We start from the raw sequence: 23,725 nt of genomic DNA, 5'->3' as shown, positions 1-23,725 counted from the left end.
TGTCCATTACAGCTTACTGTCCATTGTGTTATTCTCTGGATATGCCATGTGCCAGTGCACTTCAGAGCCTCTGCTTAGCCTGTTCCACCAATGAAAATGTTCTCCTCTTACTTGTGTTACCTTATATTTGGCCTTTCTTTCCTGTATGCAGGCTGCAGTCTTGCTTTTGTCTCTCCTGATCCAGAACAACTTTCCGTGACCTTGTTTTTTATATTTTCTGAAATGCCTTCAACTTGTCATCATCCATGTCATCCTTATTTTCCTTTTGTTTTCTTTGTTTCTTAAAGATTAATAGCACTCTCCTAATAACATTTTTAATTCTTACATTTTGTTTATTTTGTTTTTATTCGGGCCACATCTACTGATGTGTCTAGTCCTGGCTTTGCTCAGGGATTACTCCTGTAAAGTGCTCAGGGATCACCCTGCAATGCTCAGGGCGTATGCAGTGGTAGGTATGGAACCTTAGCTGCATACAAGGCAAGCATGTACCCACCATACTCTCTTCAGCGCCAGTTGAATGTTTGGTTTGTTTGTTTCTTTTATTTTGGGGGCCATAATAGGTGTGCTCAGGGTTTCCTTACTTGTTTCTGTGTGCCAAAGGATCATTTCTGGCAGGCTCAGGGGATCGTTTGGGATGCTGGGGATCAACCCAGGTCTGCCACATGCACGGCAAACCATCTCCCTTCTGTATTATCTCTCGCCCCTCCTGCAGTTGCTTTATTTTGAAGGCTAAAAGGTATCTGTGAAAGAACAATTGCTGAGATCACTGTGTGACTTAAACAAGTTAATCTTTCCTGTGCCTCACTTCCTTTATCTGTAACAAGGGGATATGCCTAATGCCTATTAGGGCTGCTTGTAGGCATTGCATTAGTTCGGACATGCAACAGAGCCTGGCCAAGATTTTGTGCTTGGCTTTTTATTTTGTAAGGGTTAGCTTTTTATTTTGTAATTGTTTTCCAATTTTTCTTCAGAGCCCGTTGACAGAGGACATACTACTCTCTTCTTTACAGGAGCATCTTCAGCCTGCTGAAACTCAGATCATGTCATTCTGAGGGTGTTTTTGTCTTTGTTTTCTTTTGTCTTTTGCTCTGTCTCATGCATCTGTACTTCACCTTCCTTCCTCTTTTGTAGAACTTCCCCCCCCCCCCCCCCGTAATTCATTCCCATGGATTCCATTTTCTTTTCTGTGATTATATTTTATCAGTTTGTATTTCTAGTTCCTCTTTGTCAATTCCAGTCTGTTTTTTTCGTAAAAAATTTTTTTCACGGAAAACCCCTTTTAATTCGGGGGTGTGTAGGAGCCATACTGAGCTATTCTCAGGTTTTACTCTTGTGTCTCTGCTCACGTCTTACTCCGGGAAGTGTTCTGTAGACGAGTGCCAGGGACTGAACTGGGGTCAGCCGCATATGAGCCAGTGCTCTTGCGTGTGTATTATCCAAGACCCCCAAAGCCTTACTTACTTTCTACTTAGGCACCAGAATTGACACTAGCATTAATGTTTTGGGACTAGAAATCTCTGTGCCACACACTCCATCAGAGTGCCAGTATTCCTGCCCCAGTGTCTCTTGGTCCCTTCTTGTTCTCTCTCACCCCTTGGAGCTGACTCTCTGATAACATTGGCTCTTACTTATTATTCCATTACTCTGTCTCTCTATCATTCACATATCAGCAGTATCATTCCATAGCCTACATTTTCAACTGTGTGCCAAAGTGCCCGCCCAATACAATCTCCCTTTCAAAATCAGCTCTTTGCTTGTCTTGTTAGAGGACCTGAAGATTGTCACAGTGTGTCATATGTTTAGGGATAAGGATATCAGCATCAGCATCCTGATAATCATGAGAGACAGTAAAAGCCAGGATATCTTTCCAGATCTCTGCAGTCTCGAGGTCTTCTGACACTTATTCTTTGTTTTTGTTTGTTTGCTTGTTTGTTTGTTTCGACTTCACCTGCTAGTGCTCTGGGCTTACTCCTGGCTCTGCACGCAAGGATCACTGATGGTGAACTTAGGGGACTATGTGGGGTGCAGGGGGAGGTACATGGGGGAAGTTGAACCTGGATTGACCTTGTATGAGGATCAAAACCAGAACCTCACACACTCAGGCACATGTTCTACTGCAGAGTTACATACTTTGCCCCTGTACAGTTTTTAATTTTGAAGTTTTTTTTTAAGGTGGTATAATTTTTTCCCTTGGAAATGAGTACTGGTAAATTAAATTTATGTCTTATAATGCAGAGGCAAGTAGCAAATTAACTAAATTAGAAATTATGTGGTACGATTTTAATTCAAATGTGTGTGTGGCGATGTGGTACCTGGGATCAAACTCGGGACCTTGCATATTTTAGATTTGTCGCTTAGCACTTAAACCACACCCCTGACTCAGGTGATAGTAGTTTTTAATGTATTTCTGAATTATCTGGAGACGTGATGGCAATCCTGGGAAAGATTTCTCTGATGTCTTTTCTTGTAGTCTCTTACAGTTAGAATAGAAAGTGTAGAAGTGGATTTCCTTTCATTGGCTAGCCTATAAAACATGACATTTTATATATTTATTTTGTATTTTCTGGGGTGAGGGGCCACAGGAATATTCGACTGACTGGGCTGGACGGTTCAATGCTTAGGCCCAGCAATGAGGTGCTGTTCAGACAGTCATTGCTGGGGCTCCAGATCATTATATTTTATATTGACAGAAATTAGCAGGACTATAGTTATATAAGTATGTATTAATGTAGTTTTATGATGTTTATAAATTAGACAATTGGAAGCATTTTCATTTGAGTTTACGTGTGTGCCTTGTAATACTTTGACACTTACCTTTATTTTCTTATGAACAATGACTCTATTTAAACACAGTTTCATTCCCTAATGGGTTTTGATCTTTAGGGATTAAACCCAGGAGGACTGTTAACCTAAGGAATGTAATTCAATTAGCTATAAATGATTTAAAACACACTAGTTATTCTGTTGGAGAGCATAGTATCTTGGTTTCCTTGTTTTTTTTTTTCTCCAGCTAATGAATAGTAATTACTTTCTTTAGGTAAATGGTTCATCTTTGTCTCTGGTATCTTCAAATAACTAACTCTGCACCTTTAAAAAAAGTTTTGGGCCAGAGGAATATCTTGCCTTGCAAAGGGTCAACCTGGTTTCCATTCTGGGGGAACCAGCTATGGTCCCCCGAGCAGAGTGCCCTGAGCACCATTGGGTGTGCCTTTCCCCTCCACCCCCAACCAAAAATCCAAACAAAACCCCAAATTTTTTTCCCTAATCTTTTAAAATATTTTAAGGAAAATTGGCAATTTTTTTCTATTTCAGGTCTTTTCCTTTGAAATTTAAATTTTATTTGGTTTGAAGATGTCAGTTTTTCTTATGTGAATGGGTGTGTGACTTAGAAATAAAAGCTATATCTGGGTTTAAAAAGGCCATTTCCAGGACTGACAATAGGTTGACTATGCTCGGCCTTGTGCGTCCTTGCCTAGGTCACGATTGTTTCCAAGGGCTGGCAGCCATTCAGGCCAGGTCTTGGCTCACTATACCCTTGACTCAGGTCTTCTGCTTTACAACCAGTCTAGCATTCTGTCCTCTGTTTACAGTCTGGTGCAGAACAAATAGCAGAAGATAATTATATTACTGGTAACACATCTCATACATAACTTTTAAGATGTTATAAACATTTAAAAGATGCTGTAAACCAATTGGCTTGAGTAGTTCATTCAATGTTTTTTTTCCTCTCACTCATCATTTTAGTTGAGTTTTAGGTCTTGATTAAGGCAGAGTGGCCAATTGACTTTTTTTTTAATACTTCCCCAGCATTTTTGGTGGCTATTCTTTTCCTTTTTTCATCATCTTTCTTTTAAAGTTTGCTCAAGAGCAAAAACATAATGAAAGCTTATGGTATCTGTAACCCAGTGTAATAAATTCAAGCCTAAGCAAGTTAACTCTAATTATAGGACTGCTTTCTAGAGAGGATGTCGACATGTTTTTAGGAAAGATTCAGGTAAAGCTTCTGTGAAACCTGGATTTCTGTTTCTTTTTCTTTTGCGGACTGAAGAGGAAGGGAAAAGGGTCATTTTACTCTTCTTCACTAATTTTATTTACTTGCTGCTCATTTGTATTTTGACCAAGTTTAAATTTACATAACAGTGGGACGCAGCCAGTAAACTTTACATTTTATCCATATCTCTTTATCATCTCCAGGAAGTTGAACATGGCTCAGAAAATTAGTTGGCATTTAAAAATTTTCATTCACCATTTATTTTTCAATTGTATCAGTCATTATAATGTTTGTAGTTTACCTTAAAGTTGAGTCATTGACAGAGCCTTGAAGCCTTGTTTGTTTGTTTATCATATGTCCAGTTGTTTTCACATTTTCTTTCATACTTCTTTCAACATTATTCTTTTTGTTTATTTTATTCTTAGAGTATTTTGCAGGGCCTTTAGAGAACAGTGCAGTAGTACTGTCCATTTTGTTGCCTTTTTTTTTATTTTGCTGTTTCCATACCTGGCATGCTGGGTCTGCTCCTGGCTCTGTTTAGTGATTACTCCCAGTTCAGTGCTCGGGACTACGTCGTTCTGGAGACTGAACCCAGGACTCCAGCCCTTGGAGCCCTCTCAGAGACACTACTGTCTTATTTACAGGAGGATTAGTGAACTCAAGTTTGTGCTGTGCTAGGCGCTTGGGGACTACAGGAATCTTCTGACTTTAGTTCTTTGACTCTGAGGCTTGGCGACTGAAGACCGGGGTTCTTTGTTATCTTTGTCAATTTACCATTTTTTTCCCAAAGGAAAAAATCAGGGGACTATTTTTGAAGCACTTACCACATAGAATTAAATTGACCCACTTGAAAATGCTCATTGATTTTTATTTTGTCTGCTTTTACAATTTTGGTAGATAGATTTGTGAATAAAAAGAAGTATAACAGTTCAAGTAATTAACTCTTTGACATGACCAAAATAGATACAGATTCTGGATCATTCTGTGCAACTGCCTTCCTCTAATCCCTATTCTATATTAAGAACTTACACAGTCCATGGCAATACTTGTAATAGGTATACGGTATTTAGAATGTATTTAATATCAGATAAGGTATTCTCAATTTTGTGAAGTTTTTAGTTTGAAAGAATTAATATAAACTTAGATTAAGTGACTTTTATAATTATATGATTGAATACTTACAATAAGCCATCTGAAATTTCCAAGTACATTTTTAGTCTCATTGCTGAATAAAGGAGTTCAATTATGATATTGTACTTTGTTCATTTAGCTTCATTCTTTAGGGAGATGAACCTTAATTTAAAGTTCTTTATGTTGTTAAAAACATTTATAAGTTTTGACAATAGGAAGTAATCATTTTGGGTTTTTTTTGAGTGGATATGCTAATTGCATTTATTGGATCATTCCTAATTCTCAATATTTTCCTATATTAAATAAATCACATGAAGTCAAAATTCTCTCTTCTTTTTCCTTCTCTAGCCAACACATATCTCTTCATGGTCCAAGCTCGAGGAATAATGTTGAAAGAAAATGTGAAAACAATAGGACATATGATAAGGTTGTACACAAACAAAAACTCTACCCTCAACGGTACAGGTAATCTCCTTCTTTCCTATCTAATCACTGATTTCTTCCAAGTTTATCTTGCTTACCTTTGTAATCTGAAAAGCAGTAAACCAAATCTCTTCAAACTTAAGTAGCTCTGAAAGATTAGGGTAACTCTACTATATAGAGAGTTTCTCTTTATTTCTTTCAGCCAGTATTGTTGCTAAATTTAAGATATAAAAAGTATGGTTGGTTGGGGCTGGAGCGATAGTACAGCGGGTAGGGCGTTTGCCTTGCACACGGCCGACCCAGGTTTAATCCCTAGCATCCCATATAGTCCCTCAAGCACTGCCAGGAGTTAATTCCAGAGTGCAGAGTCAGGAGTAACCCCTGAGCATCGCTGGGTGTGACCCCTCTCCCCCCAAAGAAAGTGTGGTTGGTGACAGAGATGTTGTCCAAAGGTGCTCCATAAGTCTTGGAATGTAAGTGAAATAAAAATAGGAGGAACTCATTCCTTTTCAAATCTATGCATTTAGAGAAATTAATAAGGGAATGCTTTATTCACAGAAGCTACTTTGCTGTTTCTCTTTATGTTAAGTCTGTTTCCTAAGATACTTATCCAACTATTTGTGGAAATTTTTTATTTTTAATGAATCACTGTGAGGTACAGTTAGATTTACAAACTTTTGTGATTATGTTTCAGTTGAATCATTTTTAGTGGATTATTTATAACAAACAATATAAAATAAATTGTTTCAGTTCTGCTTTGGGGCAGAGTTTGGGGTTCGGGATGGAAACATTTGAAATATGGTGGTGGGAAAGTGTAATGGTGGTTGGATTGGTGTTCAAATATTAAATGTAATAAATTATTTATAAACTTTATAAAATAAAATAAAATTTTAAAAAAGATATTAAGCCTCTTTAGGTTGCTGCATTTATATGAGTGCTAAAAAGTTTGTGCATAATCATGTTCTTTTCATGGGAGTTCAATAAGTAATATATCAATGTTTTTGGGTTTTTTTTTTTTACTTGTTGGGTCACACCCAGCGATGTTCAGGGGTTATTTCTGGCTCTGCAGTCAGGAATTACTCCTGGCGGTGCTTAGGGGACCATATGGGATGCCGAGGATTGAACCCAGGTCGGCCGTGTGCAAGCTTTAAGCCGCACAGACTGGTATTCTCAGTGAAACTACCCACTGTGCTATCGCTCCGGCCCAATATATCAATGTTTAACTGATTAGGAGAACTGATTACTTGGGCAAGATGAGTTTTTTTCCATAGAACTCCATAACTGCGGATGGGGCAAAAAAAAAAGAAAAGAGGAAATTCTCTTTTCCTTATCACCTCGTCATAGTTTCAATAGGACGAAACAGCTAACACACGCTTTCATTACTGTTTCGTTCCCCTCGACCTTGGAGAAGTTTGTACGTGAAGTAAAACTGTTTTAGGAGATAGTGATTGTATCAGAAATTGGTTTGGTTGTAAGGGACTCTTGACGGCAGTGATTTAAATGAATGCTTCCTTTCATAAAAGAAGCTTGGATAACTGGCTGTCCTGGAGAGAATCTTCAACCACTTCCTATTTTCTGTTTTGTCACAGAACTTCATGACCTAAGATGGATATTAGGACTATAGTGTTTGTATTTTCTTGTGAGTCAGTGTGCTGGGGTTACTCCTGGCTCATGCACTCAGAAATTACTCCTGGCAGTGCTCAGGGGACTATATCGGATGCTGGGAATCGAACCCGGGTCAGTCACATGCAAGGCAAACACCCTACCTGCTGTATTATCGCTCCAGCCCCCGGGATTACAATCTTTAAGCCGCACCAACTGGTGTTCTCAGTGAAACTGGGGCTCTGTTACTTAAGGAGAATGGGAACAGACTCTTAACAGGCAACTGACATCCTACCATGTTCATTTATATTGAAGTTTATAATAGTTAATATCTTAGTGGGTTAGAGAAATGACATTTAGACACATTTCCTCTAATTGAAAATTTTTACACTCTTGCAAGAGATGGCGAAACAGAAGTACTCCCAATGCAATTGCTTATTTCTGCACAGATGGATAGAAACATCACTGTCAAAAGGACAGTTTATGGCGAATAAGATGTATAGGGAGCTAATTGAGCTCTCTGGGACAAGTACTGATTCACTTTAACTTTAATACTTAGATCTTTAAAGTTTTCATCACAAGGGGCAGAATAAATAGTCCAAGGGGTAGAAGATCTGCCTTTCAGGCTGCTACCTCAGTTCTGGCCTTGGCACCACTATGATTTTCACCAGCAGTGATACCTAACACAGAAGTGTAGTAAGCCCCAAGCATGAAATAGAAAGTTTTCGTCCAAGAAAAATATTGTAACTGTGAGGTGATATGTGTTAACTAAATTTGTTGTCATCATTTCCTAACGTGTCTTAATGTAAATAAAGTGGAATATGTTTTACTTTTATTTTCAAAATTTTAAATTTTTTTAATTGAGTCACTGTGATTACAAAGCTGTTCGTGAGCAGGTTTCAGTCATACAGTGATCCAACACCCATCCCTCCTAGTGTCCATTTCCCACCACCAATGACCCCAGTTTCCCTCCAGCCACCCCATCCCTCAGCCTGCCTCCATGGCTCTGTGGCAGGCACTTTCCTTCTCTCACTTCCCCTCCCATTCCCGCCCCCCCCCCCCACCTCCTCTCCTGGGCGCTGTGGTCTGCAACACAGATATTGAGAGGTTACCATGTTCCTTTATCTAATTTCAGCATGCAGTTCCTATCCAGATTGATCATTTTCTACTATCTTTATGATTTCCAACTATCATTGTGACAAAGATAATATAACTCTTAAGTAAAGCAATGTTAAATGCTAATAAAAATTAGTTTACAAAATTCAAAATTTTAACACTTAATTGCAACTAGTGATATTTATAAGCACATTTTATTTAAAAATGAGGTTTTTAGCATAAAATGTAAGGTGATTATAATGTGTATATGTATATATTTTTTAAGTGAAGTGAGATAGTTTTACTTAAATTTTGTTAGAGAAATGTGAGGGTATATAAGAAGAGAGATACATGTAAAAGAGAGAGCATAAAAAACAATGTTTTTTGGGAGAAGGTTAATATGGTTTCTCAAAATTGTCTTAGGATACAAATTCTCTACATACATAAAAGCTAACCTGGGTATTGTCACAAGAGAAAAACCTTGGACTCTTGATGGTCCTTTATGTTCTTTTAGATTTTCCTATAGCGTCTCCTGATAACTTTTTTTTTTTAAAGACATCACATCCTCTTAATCAGGTGCCTTAATCAAATGAAGTCAGTCAAATTAAGAAAACTAGATGTATTCAGTGAACAGTTATTGAAGCAGATAGCAAGGGCCACACAGTGTTGGTGCTTGATTAGAAATATTCCAGTGCGTGTCCTTATCTGATAGATGCATGCTTTGAGTTTCTCAGATACTGCCAGACAGATATAGGAAACTAGAGGTAAACAGACTACAATAAATGCTCCTTAAGTTTTAAAGCCAATTTTAAGATGTTCTTTTGTATGAAAAACAAGAGCCACTGGGGGCATCTCCTTGGGTCTGACTGTCTTTTTCTCTTAAGTGGTTATGTCACTTAAGCGATGCTGAGTGGGGCCCTGGTCGGCCTTTTTCCTTCTGTGTTTGCCTTTCCCTTGAGTGTGGTCTGGAAGGTAGGAGGAGGAAGGCAGTGGGCTCAGAACGCATTGTGTTTTCTTCCAGTCATTAGATGAAATAATGTCTACATTTTACAGCAGTTGTGGTGTTTCAGTCTCAGATATGTCTATTATGTATTACCTTTTAAAGCTGCTCATGATTTTGAAAACAGTGGTTACACAGGATAGACCAAACCACTTTTGTAGAAATAATGATTTTGTGGGTTTATTACTGTAGAGTCTCTAACAGTTTAAATCAAGATTGGCTATATTATTAGTTGAGAGGAGTTTATTTGCAATATGTTTCTACTACGTTGTAGGTATTAGCTGTTAGAAAACAAAGAGAATTTGATTCTCAGTTAAAAGATATTCTTACTAGTGGCTGATTGATACATAAGTCCCATGATCTTATTCTCTTTGGGTCTTATTTTCCTTTTTCCTTAAGTGATAGTGGCCATTGGGTGGGCTAAATATCATTGGGCATAGGACTCAAGGAGTGTAGAGACATTTCCATAACCCTGACAATGGATCAAGGGTCAATCATAATCATTAGTAATTATGTGACCAAGAATAACACATTTAGCTAAAAAATTTTATATTTAAAGGAAGTGTGTATATTAAGATTGTAGCACTGTAGTACTGTACTCCCGAATGGAGACTCCTTATTACTGTGTTTGGCATATCGAATATGCCACAGGTAGCTTGCCAGGCTTTGCTGTGCGGGTGAGATACTCTTGTTCGCTTGCCGGGCTCTCCGAGAGGGGCGGAGGAATCGAACCCTGCTGGGCTGAGTCGGCCACGGTCAAGGCAAACGCCCTTCCTGCTGTGCTATGGCTCCAGCCCATTACGATTGTATGTCTTTATTTTTTTAAAGCTTAATTGAACTTTCAAACAAAGCCCTAGCTTTTTTTGTGAAAGTTTTAGTCATTTTAGCAGTGAAATAAAAAGTGAAAAAATAATTGTTGGTTCTTCCTGGGGAACTATGTCTCAATTTGTAGAAATGTCCAGAGAGCTTAAGATTTTTGTAAGTTGGATGTGAATTCATAGAATCACAGCATTTGGCTAGAGAAGGCGCCTAAGCACTAATGGCGATAATGAATAAATAATGGAGAATGAGGAATAATTTAAACTTAACTACTTGACATTACAAAATTACTTCAGGAGTTGCACGAGAATGTTAATATTTGCCTCAGGAATACAGACAATGACTCTTTGAGATACATAATGGCAGTGAACTCCCAGGGTTATTTATCTTCTATTTCCAGCATGGACAATCATGTAGTGTGTAGTGTATGCTCACTAGTTTAGTCAGGGACCCTCTAAATGGAAAAATATTTTTCTAAATAATACTTGTAATCTTATTTTTATCTGGAATCTCAGAGTCCCGGACTTCCTGGTCTTCAGCCCCCTTTTTAGAAAAAATTATTCAGCACCACTCCCCTGGAAAGATACCTTGTTTAATTGGAGAAAAAGCAAAAGCTCCTCGTAGTTGCACCTGAGATTCCTACACAGCCCTGGTTCACTCCAAGGCTCCCCTCATGAGAGGCCACTGTGGGTTGTGGTTTCCAGACTTGTCTCTCAGAGCTTTGACCCTCAAAGGGACTGACATATGATCTCTGGGTTCGAGTTCAAAACTCCTTGGGTTCTAACTGTCCTGCGTTGGGATTTGGGGCTCCTCTTGAACGTGCAGTCACTCCAAGCTGAAGGTAGTGACTGTGCACTGGCCAGGGATTGTTCAGGACACGGCCTCTGGGTACCTCATTGAAATCTGTAAGAGGAACCTCCTCTGCTCCAATGATAGTCATTTCTTTGTGAACTGCCCTGAAGCATGAAGAGGTAGAAAAGGAAGAAGACGGAAATGACCTTGTGTCTTGGCCTGTACCACAGAACTAGTATGTGAGGAGCAAGGATTCGAACCTCAGCATTTGATTTCAGTGCTCTCAGATAGTGCCTGCCCTATGCCACCTGACGTGCACAAGGGAAGGATGGTACATCTAGAGTATAATAGCTCCAGGGTTCAGGGGACTGCAATCCTGTTCCCTGGAAGGGGTCCCTTAAAGACCGAGCGAGAGTGAGCTGGATTAAAAGTCAGTTTGAGTGGGTAAATCACAGTGTTGGTGGTGGCGTGTTGGGGGAACTTGACTCTTGCCCCTCTGGACTTGAGGATGTGAGAGCCATTGTACCATCGCCATGTGGCTGCCGAGGACCTCCTCGACTGTGCCAGCCCTGTAGCGTCACCCCTTCATCCCATCTGGCTCAGCTGGCAGAGGGATGGGAGCAGGTGTCTCAGACCATCCTGAGCACCCCTCTTAGCTTCTGCGTGGATCAGGCCTGGCTGCTCTCTCCACTTGCCCAGGCTTTCCCCGGGGGAAATCATGCTGAGAGGCCCATTCTGAGAGTTTACAGCAGCTGTGTTTTGCTTCTTGTTCTTTATAGATAATTGCTTTTAAGTGTTTTTGTAGATTTTGTATTGTAGGCCTTCTTATAGTGATGCTGACATATTTCATACTAGGAACAAAGCAAAGGGCGATTTTTTGTTTGTAACTTTTCTTCTCTCTCTCCAAGATTATCCTGAAGGCAATAATTCAAGTGATTATCTTGTTCAAACAACAACATATCTTCCAGAAAACTTCACCTATTCACCATACCTCCCTTGCCCAGAAAAACTGCCTTACATGCGTAAGTGTCATCTAATTTTGACTTAACCATTTGCTTGTATTATAAAAATAGTGAAAGTCACACTAGGCTCAGATCATTATTGTTGGTGCTAATGTGCATATTATGCAGGATGTTAATTGACATTTTTTGGCGGGGGAGTAGGGGTTGAAAAGCATCTTTTTTGGGAAGGGGATTGATTGAAAAGCTGAGGAAAAGCTTACCAGAAATAACTTTTGCTGTGAATTTAACGTGTATTCTTATGGTTTTAAAATTGTTGCTTCTGGAGTTAAGTGGAAATCATCTGCCTCATAGGCATTGGGAGGGGTGGGAGGGGGATATATTGGGGTTCTTGATGGTGAATAATGAGTACTGGTGAAGGGAGAGGTGTTTGATCATTGTATGACCGAGACTTAAACCTGAAAGCTTAGTAACTTTTCCCACAGTGATTCAATAAATAAATATAATAAGAAAAATAAATAAAACTATGAAAAAAATTATTGCTTCTGTTAATATTATTTTGGGGAGTTGCTAAGGATTGAACCCAGGGCTTCACACATGACAAGCCTGACAAGCATGACATTCCTCACCCCTAAACTTTTCACAGATGGAAAAATCTGATGTTTCAGAATTTTAAGGGGTTTTAAACTTTTTAATTTTTTTATCAGTGGTCTTAAAATTGCATTATGTTGGGGGGCTGGAGCAATAGCACAGCGGTTAGGGTGTTTGCCTTGCACGCGGCTGACCTGGGTTCGATTCCCACCATCCCATATGGTCCCCTGAGCACCGCCAGGGGTGATTCCTGAGTGCAGAACCAGGAGTGACCCTGTGCATCACCAGGTATGACCCAAAAAGCAAAAAGAAAAAAAAAATTACATTATGTTGTATTACTTGTTTTGGAAAACTGTTTTGAAAAACTACCAGTAAATTAAAAAAAACCTATAAAAACTATGTTTTGGAAAACTATCTTTGATAATATGTACAGATTTATTTCCCTTAACTAATGTGTAGTGTCTTTGAATAAATGTGCCATATTTTATTTGGCTCCATTCCTAAAAAAATGTTTGGAACTTAGATGGTTTTTGCTGCCTTATTCTTGCAAAGCAGTGCCATAAGGAGCAGCCTGGTGTTGGTTTCCATGTGCATATGTGTGTCTGGGCTTGAGGGTTCATGCTTAGAACTGGAATTGCTGGCTCGGCTGGTTGGTGGACGCCAGGCAGCTGTTTCATTTTATATCCCCAGCAGCAAAGCATGAATGTACTTCTTTCACACTGATAGGCTTACATATTTTGGCTAACCTTATAGATAAATTTATGACAAAGAGAGATCTCATTTCAGTTTTCACATTCCTCATTAAGAGTAGGTTTGAATAGTTTTATGTGCGTTTATAAGTAGTTTTGAGATTCTTCTCTTGTGACTTGCTCAGTCATCTGCTTTATTAGTCCTTCATTGGTTAATTAGATTTTTATATTGATCAGTGGGAGTTCTTTATATGATTTCCAACAGTGACTGCTTGTTGCCTGTTGCATGTGGTAATATTTTTCCACAATCCCTGGCTTGTCTTTTCATTTGGTTTATTGAGTCTCTCATTTAATGAGAAATTTGAAATTATGTCATTTTCAGGTGTACCTATATAGCATTCAGGGATTTTGCGTTTTTTTTTTAAAGCTTTCCAGGGCCAGGGAGATGACTCAAAGAGCTGTATGCACATATTTTGCATATAAGGAGCTCATGTTCATTCTCTAATACCAGGAAGTTTCTTCAGCGCAACTGGGCTCCCCGACTCCAGAGTTAAAGCTTTCCTAATTCCATAAAATACAAATACTTTAAAATTTTTTTCCAGTAATTTTGCAGTGTTATTTTTCAATCTTATGTACATAAAATAGAGCTTAGGATACTGTATTTTAAGCTTTCATCCCCTCAAATCACAAAAATAATGCTGTATTGAAAAAAAATCTTGGGTTATGGAGGTAGGGCAATTCTTTTTTGTTCATTTGTTTTTGTTTTGTGGGCACACCCAGTGACACTCAGTTTACTCCTGGCTCTGCACTCAGGAATCACTTCTGGCAGGCTCAGGACCACATGGGATGCTGAAGGTTGAGCCCAGGTCAGCTGTGTGAAAGGCAAGTGCCCTACAGCTGTACTACCTCTCTGGTCCCTGAATTCTCATTTCTCAAACGTTCCTGAGCAGTGTTGGTGCTGCCAGATTTTAAAACCTCCCTGATCAAAAGGAGTAGGTCTCATCCCTAATGACAAATAGCTTGAGAAGGTTCTATAATTTGGGAGCACGACCTATAAATTTCTGATTTTATTATTCTGACCTGGAAATATCTAAATTTATCAGTGATATTAATCTTGCTAGCTTCTTACTGTTCCATTCTAGAGAATGAAGCTGTGATTTCTGGAGTTATCTTTTTGTCATAATTTTGTTATTACAGCCGTGGCTTTCTAAAAATGAACGTTTTTGTCTGGGTAGTACTGACACCACTGAGTAATGCTCCATTGAAATATTGATTACATTAATTTAATTTTCATAATTTGTGTATTCAGGGTTTATAGTTTGAGGAACTCTTTCTATTCTTGGTTTAATTGTCATTTAGTTAATTAGAGCTTTATGAGTGCTGATTAAACTGTTTAAAGGCAGCTGCCTGCCAGCCTTCACGCTACCACTCATCTCCTTCGGTCCTGTAACCTGTTGGTTTCGCTGTCCCGGGGCTTGAGATGGGGCATGACTGTTACTCATGCCTCTTCCCTGTGTGTCTCGATGCTTCTCTCTGCCTCCCTCCTCTTCCCTCAGTCGCACACGCTTCCGCAACAGAGGGTCCCACGGGCTTGGCTTGTCGCCTCTTCACATCCGACCTTCCCACAGGCTGCTGGCTTTCAGTTCAGCTCCGATCTTTCATTGATTTAGCTGAGCCTGGGCTGGCATGGTTATGAGGAGGAAATGTGGTCCGATAACTCCTTGGAATGGAACCTGGGGAACAGGAAGCCTGGGACACTTCTTCCAAGGGTCCGGACCTCAGCCCTCCATGAGAGCCCTTTCCCCAGCACTGTGGCCTCTGTAAAATGGAGCCTCAGTTTACCTATCTGGGAATATCAGGATTAAAGGATCAATGTTGGATTCATGTGAAGAGACACTGAAGTACAGTGCTTAAAAGTATGATGAATTTTTTTTCCCCTTTAAATTTTTTCGAGTGCCAGGGGCCTCATTCATGGGAAGGGTGCGCTCTACTTTTGAACTGCATCCCTGTCCTATGTTTGGTAGATATTATTTTCATATTTTCTCTTACTCACTTGAATGATAGAACCAGGCTTTGCAGTGCTCAGTGGAATGAGAAACCTGGGAGAACTGTGTGGCATTAAGGAATATTGGACTGAACTGTGTGCCCTTCAATTTTTTTTTTGATTAGCAAAATTATTTTTCATCAATGTTAGAGAATATCCTAGTAAAATACCTAAGTGTAAAATCTTGTAATATTACACAAAATAATTAAACATGATACCTCAAGTAATAGTTAAAGAAAACCTATGGGAGAATAAATTCTACTTCATAGAATAAGATCTGTCATTAAGTTTGAATGGTATTTACTTTTCCTATAATGACCAAAGGTGAATTTGAAGCTTAAGTTTGATGTGATTATCAACTTTGCAGCTTCTTTTTGATTTTTTCAAGTGTGTCAGTAGAATTATTTCCATAAGGAGAGACTTTGAATTTGTTTAGTTGGAATTTAGATAAAATTTTGTCAGTATTCAATTTTGTATTCAACCATTTATCCTGTGAAGTCTATTTTAATGTGTATTATTACACAAGTGAATATTTTATTGTTTCCAGTAGTATTTAAAAACCCAGTGAGGTAACAGTCTTTCAGCTTATTTAATTTATGTGAGACTTTCTTTCCTAACACAGTAAAATAGAAATTGTACTTTATTGAGAGTTAGTGTGATGTTTTGATTTTTCCAGGATGGAAAATATCAGCTGTGCACTTTGCATTAAAATAGTAGTTTTTTTCTACTTTAAAAATTCTTATTCAAATAGGATATATGTACAGTAAATTTTATATAGCCCATACTTGATGCTTGCTGAATTTTTTTTTATGGTGTAATCCTGGCCATTTATATAGTTTTTAATCATGAACATAACCAGAACTACATGGGCTTTTTTGAGATAAGTTTAAATCAAATGGAAATAAGCAAAGAGGGAAAAGATAAGCAGATAAAATGCAAAAGAAGTTACAGGCTTAATGTGACAAATCATCATGCTGGTATTTATTGTTAAAAAGAGAGATGGGTGCCATTTTACAGGATCAGACGCATCTTGAGCACTGACTGAATCGAACCCTGTTTTGTTCACAGGGCCAGGGAGAGGAGAAACCAAACTGAATTGGATTCTCTGTACCAGCAAATTCTCGGTATCTGCACTGGCAGAGAAAGGCAGGCACTAACTGCTGTGAGAAGATTGTTAGGTGACAAACACGGATGTCTGTGGGTCATAGTTGGATCTGAGGTAGATTGAGAGACAGGGCACCGTGGAGCTGGATCTCCCTACTGATGGGTCAGTAGGTGCTCGAGGGAGCAGTGTCAGAACATTCTCATGAAGGGCTCTGTGTGTGTTGTGGGAACAGAGTAGTCCCTTGTGATGGTGTGGCAGGGTTCTGGCACATGAGATTCGACAGACAGAGAGCTGACTAGCTTGAGGGCTCCGTATTATTAAATTTCCATTCGCCGAATTCAGAGGCCTTCCTCACTGCCTCGTTGAACTTGCTTCCTCTGAGGTATGTGATCAACAGAACACTCCCAGGAGGTCTGTACCAGCAAATTCTCAGTGTCTGTAGTGGCAGGTACAGTTTGTTGACTCTCCCTTTGTCAATTAGAAAGGGTTCAAAAGGACCAGAGATCTTGAGCTTTCAAGCAAAGGGTTGATCTTTGGGGCCCTGTGTTTATTTCTCTAAAGTGGTAGTAGATTGTTCTCAAAAGATACAGGAGACAGACAAACCACAAACAGTGCTTTAGGGAATGTGCTGCTTATCTGCATTAGGCATAAAGTCAGAGGGTGCTGATCAGAAAGATCATTATGATGAGAAGCTAGAAAAGGGGGAATAACCAGAGAGGAAAACCAATGCAGTGCTTACTGCAGGGCCCCCAGAAGAAATGACTAGAGCGTGTGTCAGAGTGTGTCGGGGAGAGGAGAGGAACCCAGTTGTGCAGAGGTGATGCAGGATCAGAGTTAATTTCCAGTTTCTTGGCTTGGGGAACCATCCACCGAAGCACGTCATGTAGGATAAACATCCCAGCTGGAGAATGGGGAAGTTGATGAATTCCATGTTGGGCCTGTTTTGTTTAAAGCTCAGGAGATGCATCTGGGGTCTGAATTTTATCCAAGAGATCTGGGCAAGAGATAAGAGGAAGCAAGACTGGAAGAAATCTGTGAGTGGGCCCCTGGAGAACATCAGCCTTCCGGGGTGCAGAAGAAGGGAAAACAGGGATTGAGCTGAGTCAGAGAGGGGATGGCAGAGGACAGCAAGGAAAGACTTCTTGGGAGCGTTCAGTTGATCTCATACCTTGGAGGAAGCAAGTTCAACGAGGTATGAGGAAGTCCTCTGAACTTGGCTAAGGGAAATTTCACAGGAGCCACCATAAGCACAGTTGGGGCATGTTTGTGGGCTTTGGATCACACCATGAGGACTTGCCCAGCTCTGCTGGGAGGACCTTGTGGTGCTGGGGACTGGACTAGAGTCAGTGGCATGCAAGGCAAGCACTTTGACCCCTGTGCGTTCTCTGAGCCCATAGGCACAGTTTAGTGGCTGGGGAAGGCAGAGAATATACCTTTTTAGAGTGACTCATAAAAACTAGCCACTCTTTTTTTCTTTTCCTGCCTCTCAGAGAGTATCCCACCTACAAGGCAGAGCCTGGCAAGCTCCCTGTGGCATATTCGATATGCCAAAGACAGTAACAATGACAGGTCTCATTCCCCTGACCCTGAAAGAGTCTCCAATTGTTGGGAAAGGCTGGTAAGGAGAGGCTTCTAACGTCTCAGCTCTGGGATGAATGGAGATGTTATTGGCGCCTGCTCAAGTAAATCAATGAACAACTGGATGACAGTGATACAGTGATATTCTTTTTTAACTTTTAGTGTATTCATCTGGGGTTTTGGGCATGGGGAGTTCCCAAACAATACTCAAAGGAACCTGGGGGCTGCTGCTTCCAGTTCAGTGCAAGGGCCCCAAGGATGTGGATTATGACTTTAAAGGAGAGTGTCAATTTATTAATAGTCAAGTGTATAAAACCCCCGGTGGTCCCCTAGCGGCCTGCATGTGGGATGGGCCCAGGGCTCCCCTCCCCCCCCCCACCCCCACCCCCAAGCCAGGGCTGCCCCAGCCAGGGCGGCCTGGGCCATGGGGCAGACAGTGGAGGAAATGGTGGAGGAGACGAGGGCCAAGCTGGTTGGTTGATCAGTTGCCATCTATTCCATTCTTCCCACACGCCAGCCCCAGTCTCTCTGAGCCTCCCATTCTAGTCTCACACTGCCCTCGTTCCTGTCTCCTTCTGTCTCTCCCGCTCATCTCTTCACGCTCCATCTCGCAACCTGGGCTCTCTCTCCACATGCTTGCTCCTGTATTCTTCCTCTACATTCTTCTCTCTCTCTGTCCCCCTTGCTAGTCTCTCCATGGTCCATCTTGCTGCCCAGCTCTTTCTCACTCTCTCCCCAGCTCTCTTGTCTCTCCAACTCCCCAGAACTCTGGGCTGACACTGCACCCAGTCTGGTAGCCAAATGAACATAAGAAAGCCCTTCTGGAGGGCCCACCAAATTCAAAGCGAACACCACCTACGAGGTATTCCAAGCCTTTCCTGACTACCTCAGGCAGAATACCTCATAAGGTGTTTTTCTCCTTTTCTCAGTCCAGTAACTCTATCAACATCTTAATACTAGTTATTTTTGTATGGACACAGTAAGAAATACATTGAGGCTTGTAGGGCAGCTCTCCTGGGAACATCTTGCCACAGACTCAGACTACAGAGCTCAGACCAGATTAATCTTTCTTAACCTAGCAGGGTCCGAATCTAGTTACTACTTTTTGGATCATGACAGCATTTGTCCATGACCAAGCTCTTAACTTATATTTAAGCATTATGGCACTTTGGCTAGGCCCATCTCGATGCCAGGGTAGCACATAGCTTACTGCTTGCCTTGGTTCCATCCAGTCTCTCGTCTCGGGACCTTGCTTTTAAGGGTGCTAGGAAGTAAGGTCTGCTGAGGCTTAGGTGAGAGAACAGATGCCCAGGAGGAAAATATCATGGAGAGTCACATTACAAAAGCATAGCATATACTGTCCTCTTGTGTCCATACAAAAAGGATATTGCTCAGAATAAACTATGCAAAAGACTTAGGGAGAAGAGAAAAACAATATTTACAAGTCAACAGAGCACAAAGAAAGAAGTTACAAATAAACACAGAGGAATGAGAGTCCTGTCATGGGAGCAACCCAATAAACTTAAACTACCTGAGGCTATGCAGGAAGTGTTATCCTACAGTCAGGGTCAAGGGAAACAGTTGGGAGAGAGATGATGAAAAGGTATGACGCCCCAGGGGTGGATTCACAAGGCATTTCAAAGACTATTAGATGAAGGTTATAAGTGAATCTTTTTGAGTAAAGCTAGAGGGAACCTTGAGGAAGGAAGGCACTTGGATGTGTATTATGAACTGTGCAGTATGGGAAGGATAGGAAACAAGGGTTTGTGTTGTATTTTGGCTGATGTCTTAGGTCACCTTCATGTGGGGTATCTGTGCATAAATGACCTTAAGGAATATTTTCAACCTTGTTGGAGCCAATGGGTCAATACATGTGGAAAGGATGCAGAGAGAAGGGCGAGGCAGGACTGCAGTCTGCCTTCTTGTCCTTCCCTTTTCTTGCTTCATCTGGATGTGTGACTACAAGTGACTATATCACTTGATATGCAGAATTTTGGAGTTGGTCACTTCAAGAATAGTCAAGTAAGAAGTCATTTACGTGAGCAGAGGTTATAGAATTCTAGAAGACGAGAAACCTAAGTCAAGCCTTGGGAATGTGCAGCGTCCAGTATTGGCTTCCTAGGGGCCAGCAGGTGTGGGGCACATGCCCTGAGGTTGGGCAGGGATGTGCCCTCTGATCATTAAAATAGTATTGTGACTTTGGGTATTAATACACCCGAAGGGCTATTTCTTTCTTGGGGGGAGGAGGGGATTGTGGAGAAGGGGAAGGCCACACCCAGTGGTGCTCAGTGGCTCTTCATGGTTCCGTGTTCAGGGGACCATATGTGGTGTCTGAGTCATCCAAAGCACTTTCAAATAAGGCTGATTCCTACTCTCCTATTACTGTCTCTGACCCTGAAGGGTTATTTCTACGGAAATTCAGGTCTTTCTGCCCATTTAGAACTCTGAGGGTAAAGCAACAGCACAAGCCAAAGGACCAGAATTGGGATTTAGAATATAAAAAAATTAGATGTAGGTCTCAAACTGATTGAAGCTATTTTCAACTGGGGATTTATAAAAAAATTTCTGGCTAGAGATCAGAATCTCTAGCTTTATGCTAGAGATCAGAATCTCTAGCTTTAAAGCGTTATGCTTTAAATATTACTTGAAATATTTAAGTAATATTAAAATTTATGCTTTAAATATTACTTGAAATAAAAATATAAATATAATCTGTAAGAATTGGGCATTGTTTTAAGAAATATATTCATATGCACACTTGTGTACATATTATGGTTTGGGGTCCACACCTTGAGTTTCTACTGCGGACAGTTTGGAAGACACATTTGCTCTAATTTCTCTGTCTTGTGTTGCTTTTTGCCTGTCCTCTAGAACATACCTATTTCCCTTTTCTTCACATGTACAAGGTCTTCTCCTTAACCCCACCTCAGCCCACCCCCATGGTCAGTGTTTACTTTTTCTCCTTCTCCATCACTCTTTAATGTTTCCCTCTTACCTCTCCCTTTTCCCTTCACCAAGTAATGATTCTGTTCATACTCCTGGCCACTCAGGTATCTTTGAATTTCAGCAGCATTAAGCCTTCGGAGCAGAGCTATAAACACAGAAATATGGCTAAGGGACCATGTGGATGGGGGAGAGGCAACCTGGAGAGAGGTCAACTTGAGGTGCCTGGGGCCTTGGGAGTAGTCAGTGAGACACAGGAGATCTGACCATTGAGGAGATAGATACAAGGACTGTCTCTTTGCCTGCGTTTGAAAATCAAACTGCAAATGACACTAGAGAAAACTGCTGAGAATAGTGATTACAGTTGTTGAAGCAGTCAAGCTGGAAAAAGCTATAAAATCTGGTTTAGCGATGCATAAAGAATACTAACTTCAGTTATATGAACTGCTTATTATTTAGCCTAATTACTATCATTTTAGTAATCATGTATAGCCTTAAATGCATCAGTTTTGTGTGAGTTTTATTTCATTCCAGTGCTAGGTTTGGTTTCTTACAGCAGAGCCATGATAGGGCGTACTTGTGTTTACTAATCCGTCCTACATTTGATCTACCCTTTCTGTGTAAGTTTATAGGTCGCTCTCTTGATAAATCTAAACTTCTTTAGATTGACAGCTCGTTCACATATATTGTCACACAAAGGGAGAATATTTGGTTATAAAAGATTGTAAGCATTGTCAGCTCAATAGGCAGACATTGGAACATTGCAGATTTGTTTTATCTCAAGTTATTTGATGAATACTCAGGCATTTGCACTTGAAATGTTTCACTCTAGCTTCTGTCTCATGGAAAGAGACCCATGTTTCTGCCTACTTAGGAGGAGAGACGGATGGAGAGAGAGGTGTCTGAGGAGTCCTCTATTCTGGAATGTAACAGTGAGATTTTAGGGGTTCTTTTTTCTTTCTTTTTTGCTTTTTGGGTCACACCTGGAGATGCACAGGGGTTACTCCTGGTTCATGCACACCTGGAGATGCACAGGGGTTACTCCTGGTTCATGCACCCAGGTATGATTCCTTGCGGTGCTCGGGGGACCATATGGGATGCTTGGAATTGAACCCAGGTTGGCCGTGTGCAAGGCAAACGCCCTACCCGCTGTGCCATCGCTCCAGCCCCCAGACTTTAGGGGTTCTTGAGAAGAAATAAATGTATGGCCAGTTGAGACCAGAATATGTGAATTGTGAAACCTCAATATTCGTTATTTTTAATTTTACAAGATAATAGTTAGAAAGGATTTAGTTCTTTTCTTGGTTCTATCCTTGATTAAGTTACTGGAAGTGTTTTTTCATCCAAGATTTATTTGTATTTTTATGGTGTAAGAAAAACTGCTAATGACACCTTTAGTAATACATAATATTTAGAGAGAGAGTGCCTAATAGAAGTCTTTGGTATTGTAGTTCTGCATGTTAAGGGGATACGTAGGGTCTTCAGAATAAATTGTTGGACGGTATCTGCAAATTCTCTCAAAGTTTTGTTGTCCAACATGGGTGGTGTTTATAGCATGTATACTTTGTGATTGGTATTAAAATTGACCTATCATCCCTATGTACTGTTTATATTTCAGACAGAACCATGTTGGGAGGGGGGCAGTATTAGCCTGTCCTTTAGCAATAGAGAAAACTGAGGCTTAGAGATGAAAAATAATTCACTAGAAAAGTGTAGACTTTATTTATTTTTTAAATTTTTATTAGTGATGATACACCATGAGTTGTAGACTTACAAATTTTTGTGCTTGGGTTTCAGTTATACAATGATCAAATATCCATCCCTCCACCAGTGCCCATTTCCTACCACCACGGATCCCAGTATCCCTCCCACCCCCCATCCCACCCTGCCTCTGTGGCAGGGTATACCCTTTTGTTCTCTCTCTCCTTTTGGGTGTTGTGGTTTGCAAAAGAGGCATTGAGTGTCAGTCATGTTTGGTCTATAGTCTACTTTCAGCATGCTTCTCCCATCCTGGGAGTATCCTCCCAACACTCTTTATTTGGTGCTCCCTTCTCTCTCCGAGCTTCCTTTTCCCCTAGCATGTGTATCTGGCCTCCAAGCCATGGAGCAAAATTCCTGGTACTAATCTCGGCCATTCTTGGGTGTTAGTCTCCTATTTTGTTGAAAAGTGTACACTTTAGCTCTGAGTCTAACAAACTACTTAATACCTCTTATATACCCTATTATCCTTTTGTTGATTATTAAAAAGTTTGTTGAAATTAAAATGTTTGAAAACACCTGAATGGTTGTTTAATTACAGTGGTATGCAAAATTATAATAATATACAAACATTTCCTAACAAACATTTAAGTATTCAATATATTGAAAACACAAGGTTTAGATGATTTGATTTTCTTTAGCTGGCCAACCAGGCAATTTATCACCCAAACCAAAAGTGAAGGGGATGGTATTAAGAATTGCTTGATGAAAGTGAATGTGTGGTCCTGAAAACTGCTTATGCCATCAGCTAATTAATTGTTACTGTTTTTATCTTTAAAGCAAATGTATAACAGTTCTTGGCTTTTTTGACCTCCTAGGGGGATTCCTCAATGTCAACGTAAGTGAAGTAAGTTTTGATGAAATTCATCAACTCTTCTCCAAGGATTTAGATATTGAACCAGGAGGACACTGGAGGCCTAAAGACTGTAAACCTCGGTGGAAGGTGAGGACAGTTTTCCCTAAGCAGTGTCACCGTCATTGTACACTTGAGGGGAAGTGGACTTAATTCTGTAGATATGGTATTGTAGATACAATATCTTTAAGTCTTGATAAATCTGAAACAAATATTTCATGTGTAATACATAGATTACACATAGAATCTTAGGTGTGATTTAAGAGACCAGGAGATAGTACAAAGGACTGGAGTACACCTACGAAGGCCTTGGTGGGTCTCCGGTGCCGTGGGGAGCACCACTTGGGAGCAT

At 40.3% G+C, this 23,725-nt stretch overlaps 1 protein-coding gene across 1 annotated transcript in view; it reads left to right on the top strand.

Moving 5' to 3' along the window:
• Positions 1-23,725, top strand: part of B4GALT6 (beta-1,4-galactosyltransferase 6) — a 75,325-nt gene that overhangs the window by 14,434 nt on the left and 37,166 nt on the right. The window contains exons 2-4 of the mRNA XM_056138063.1: positions 5,471-5,587; positions 11,762-11,875; positions 23,339-23,463. Coding sequence (XP_055994038.1) covers positions 5,471-5,587; positions 11,762-11,875; positions 23,339-23,463 — 356 coding nt within the window. The remainder of the gene's footprint in view (positions 1-5,470; positions 5,588-11,761; positions 11,876-23,338; positions 23,464-23,725) is intronic.

The sequence above is a fragment of the Sorex fumeus genome, unplaced genomic scaffold (genome assembly GCF_029834395.1).
Source record: "Sorex fumeus unplaced genomic scaffold, SorFum_2.1 ptg000128l, whole genome shotgun sequence".
NCBI lineage: Eukaryota > Metazoa > Chordata > Mammalia > Eulipotyphla > Soricidae > Sorex > Sorex fumeus.
This window is presented reverse-complemented; position numbering and strand designations above follow the sequence as displayed.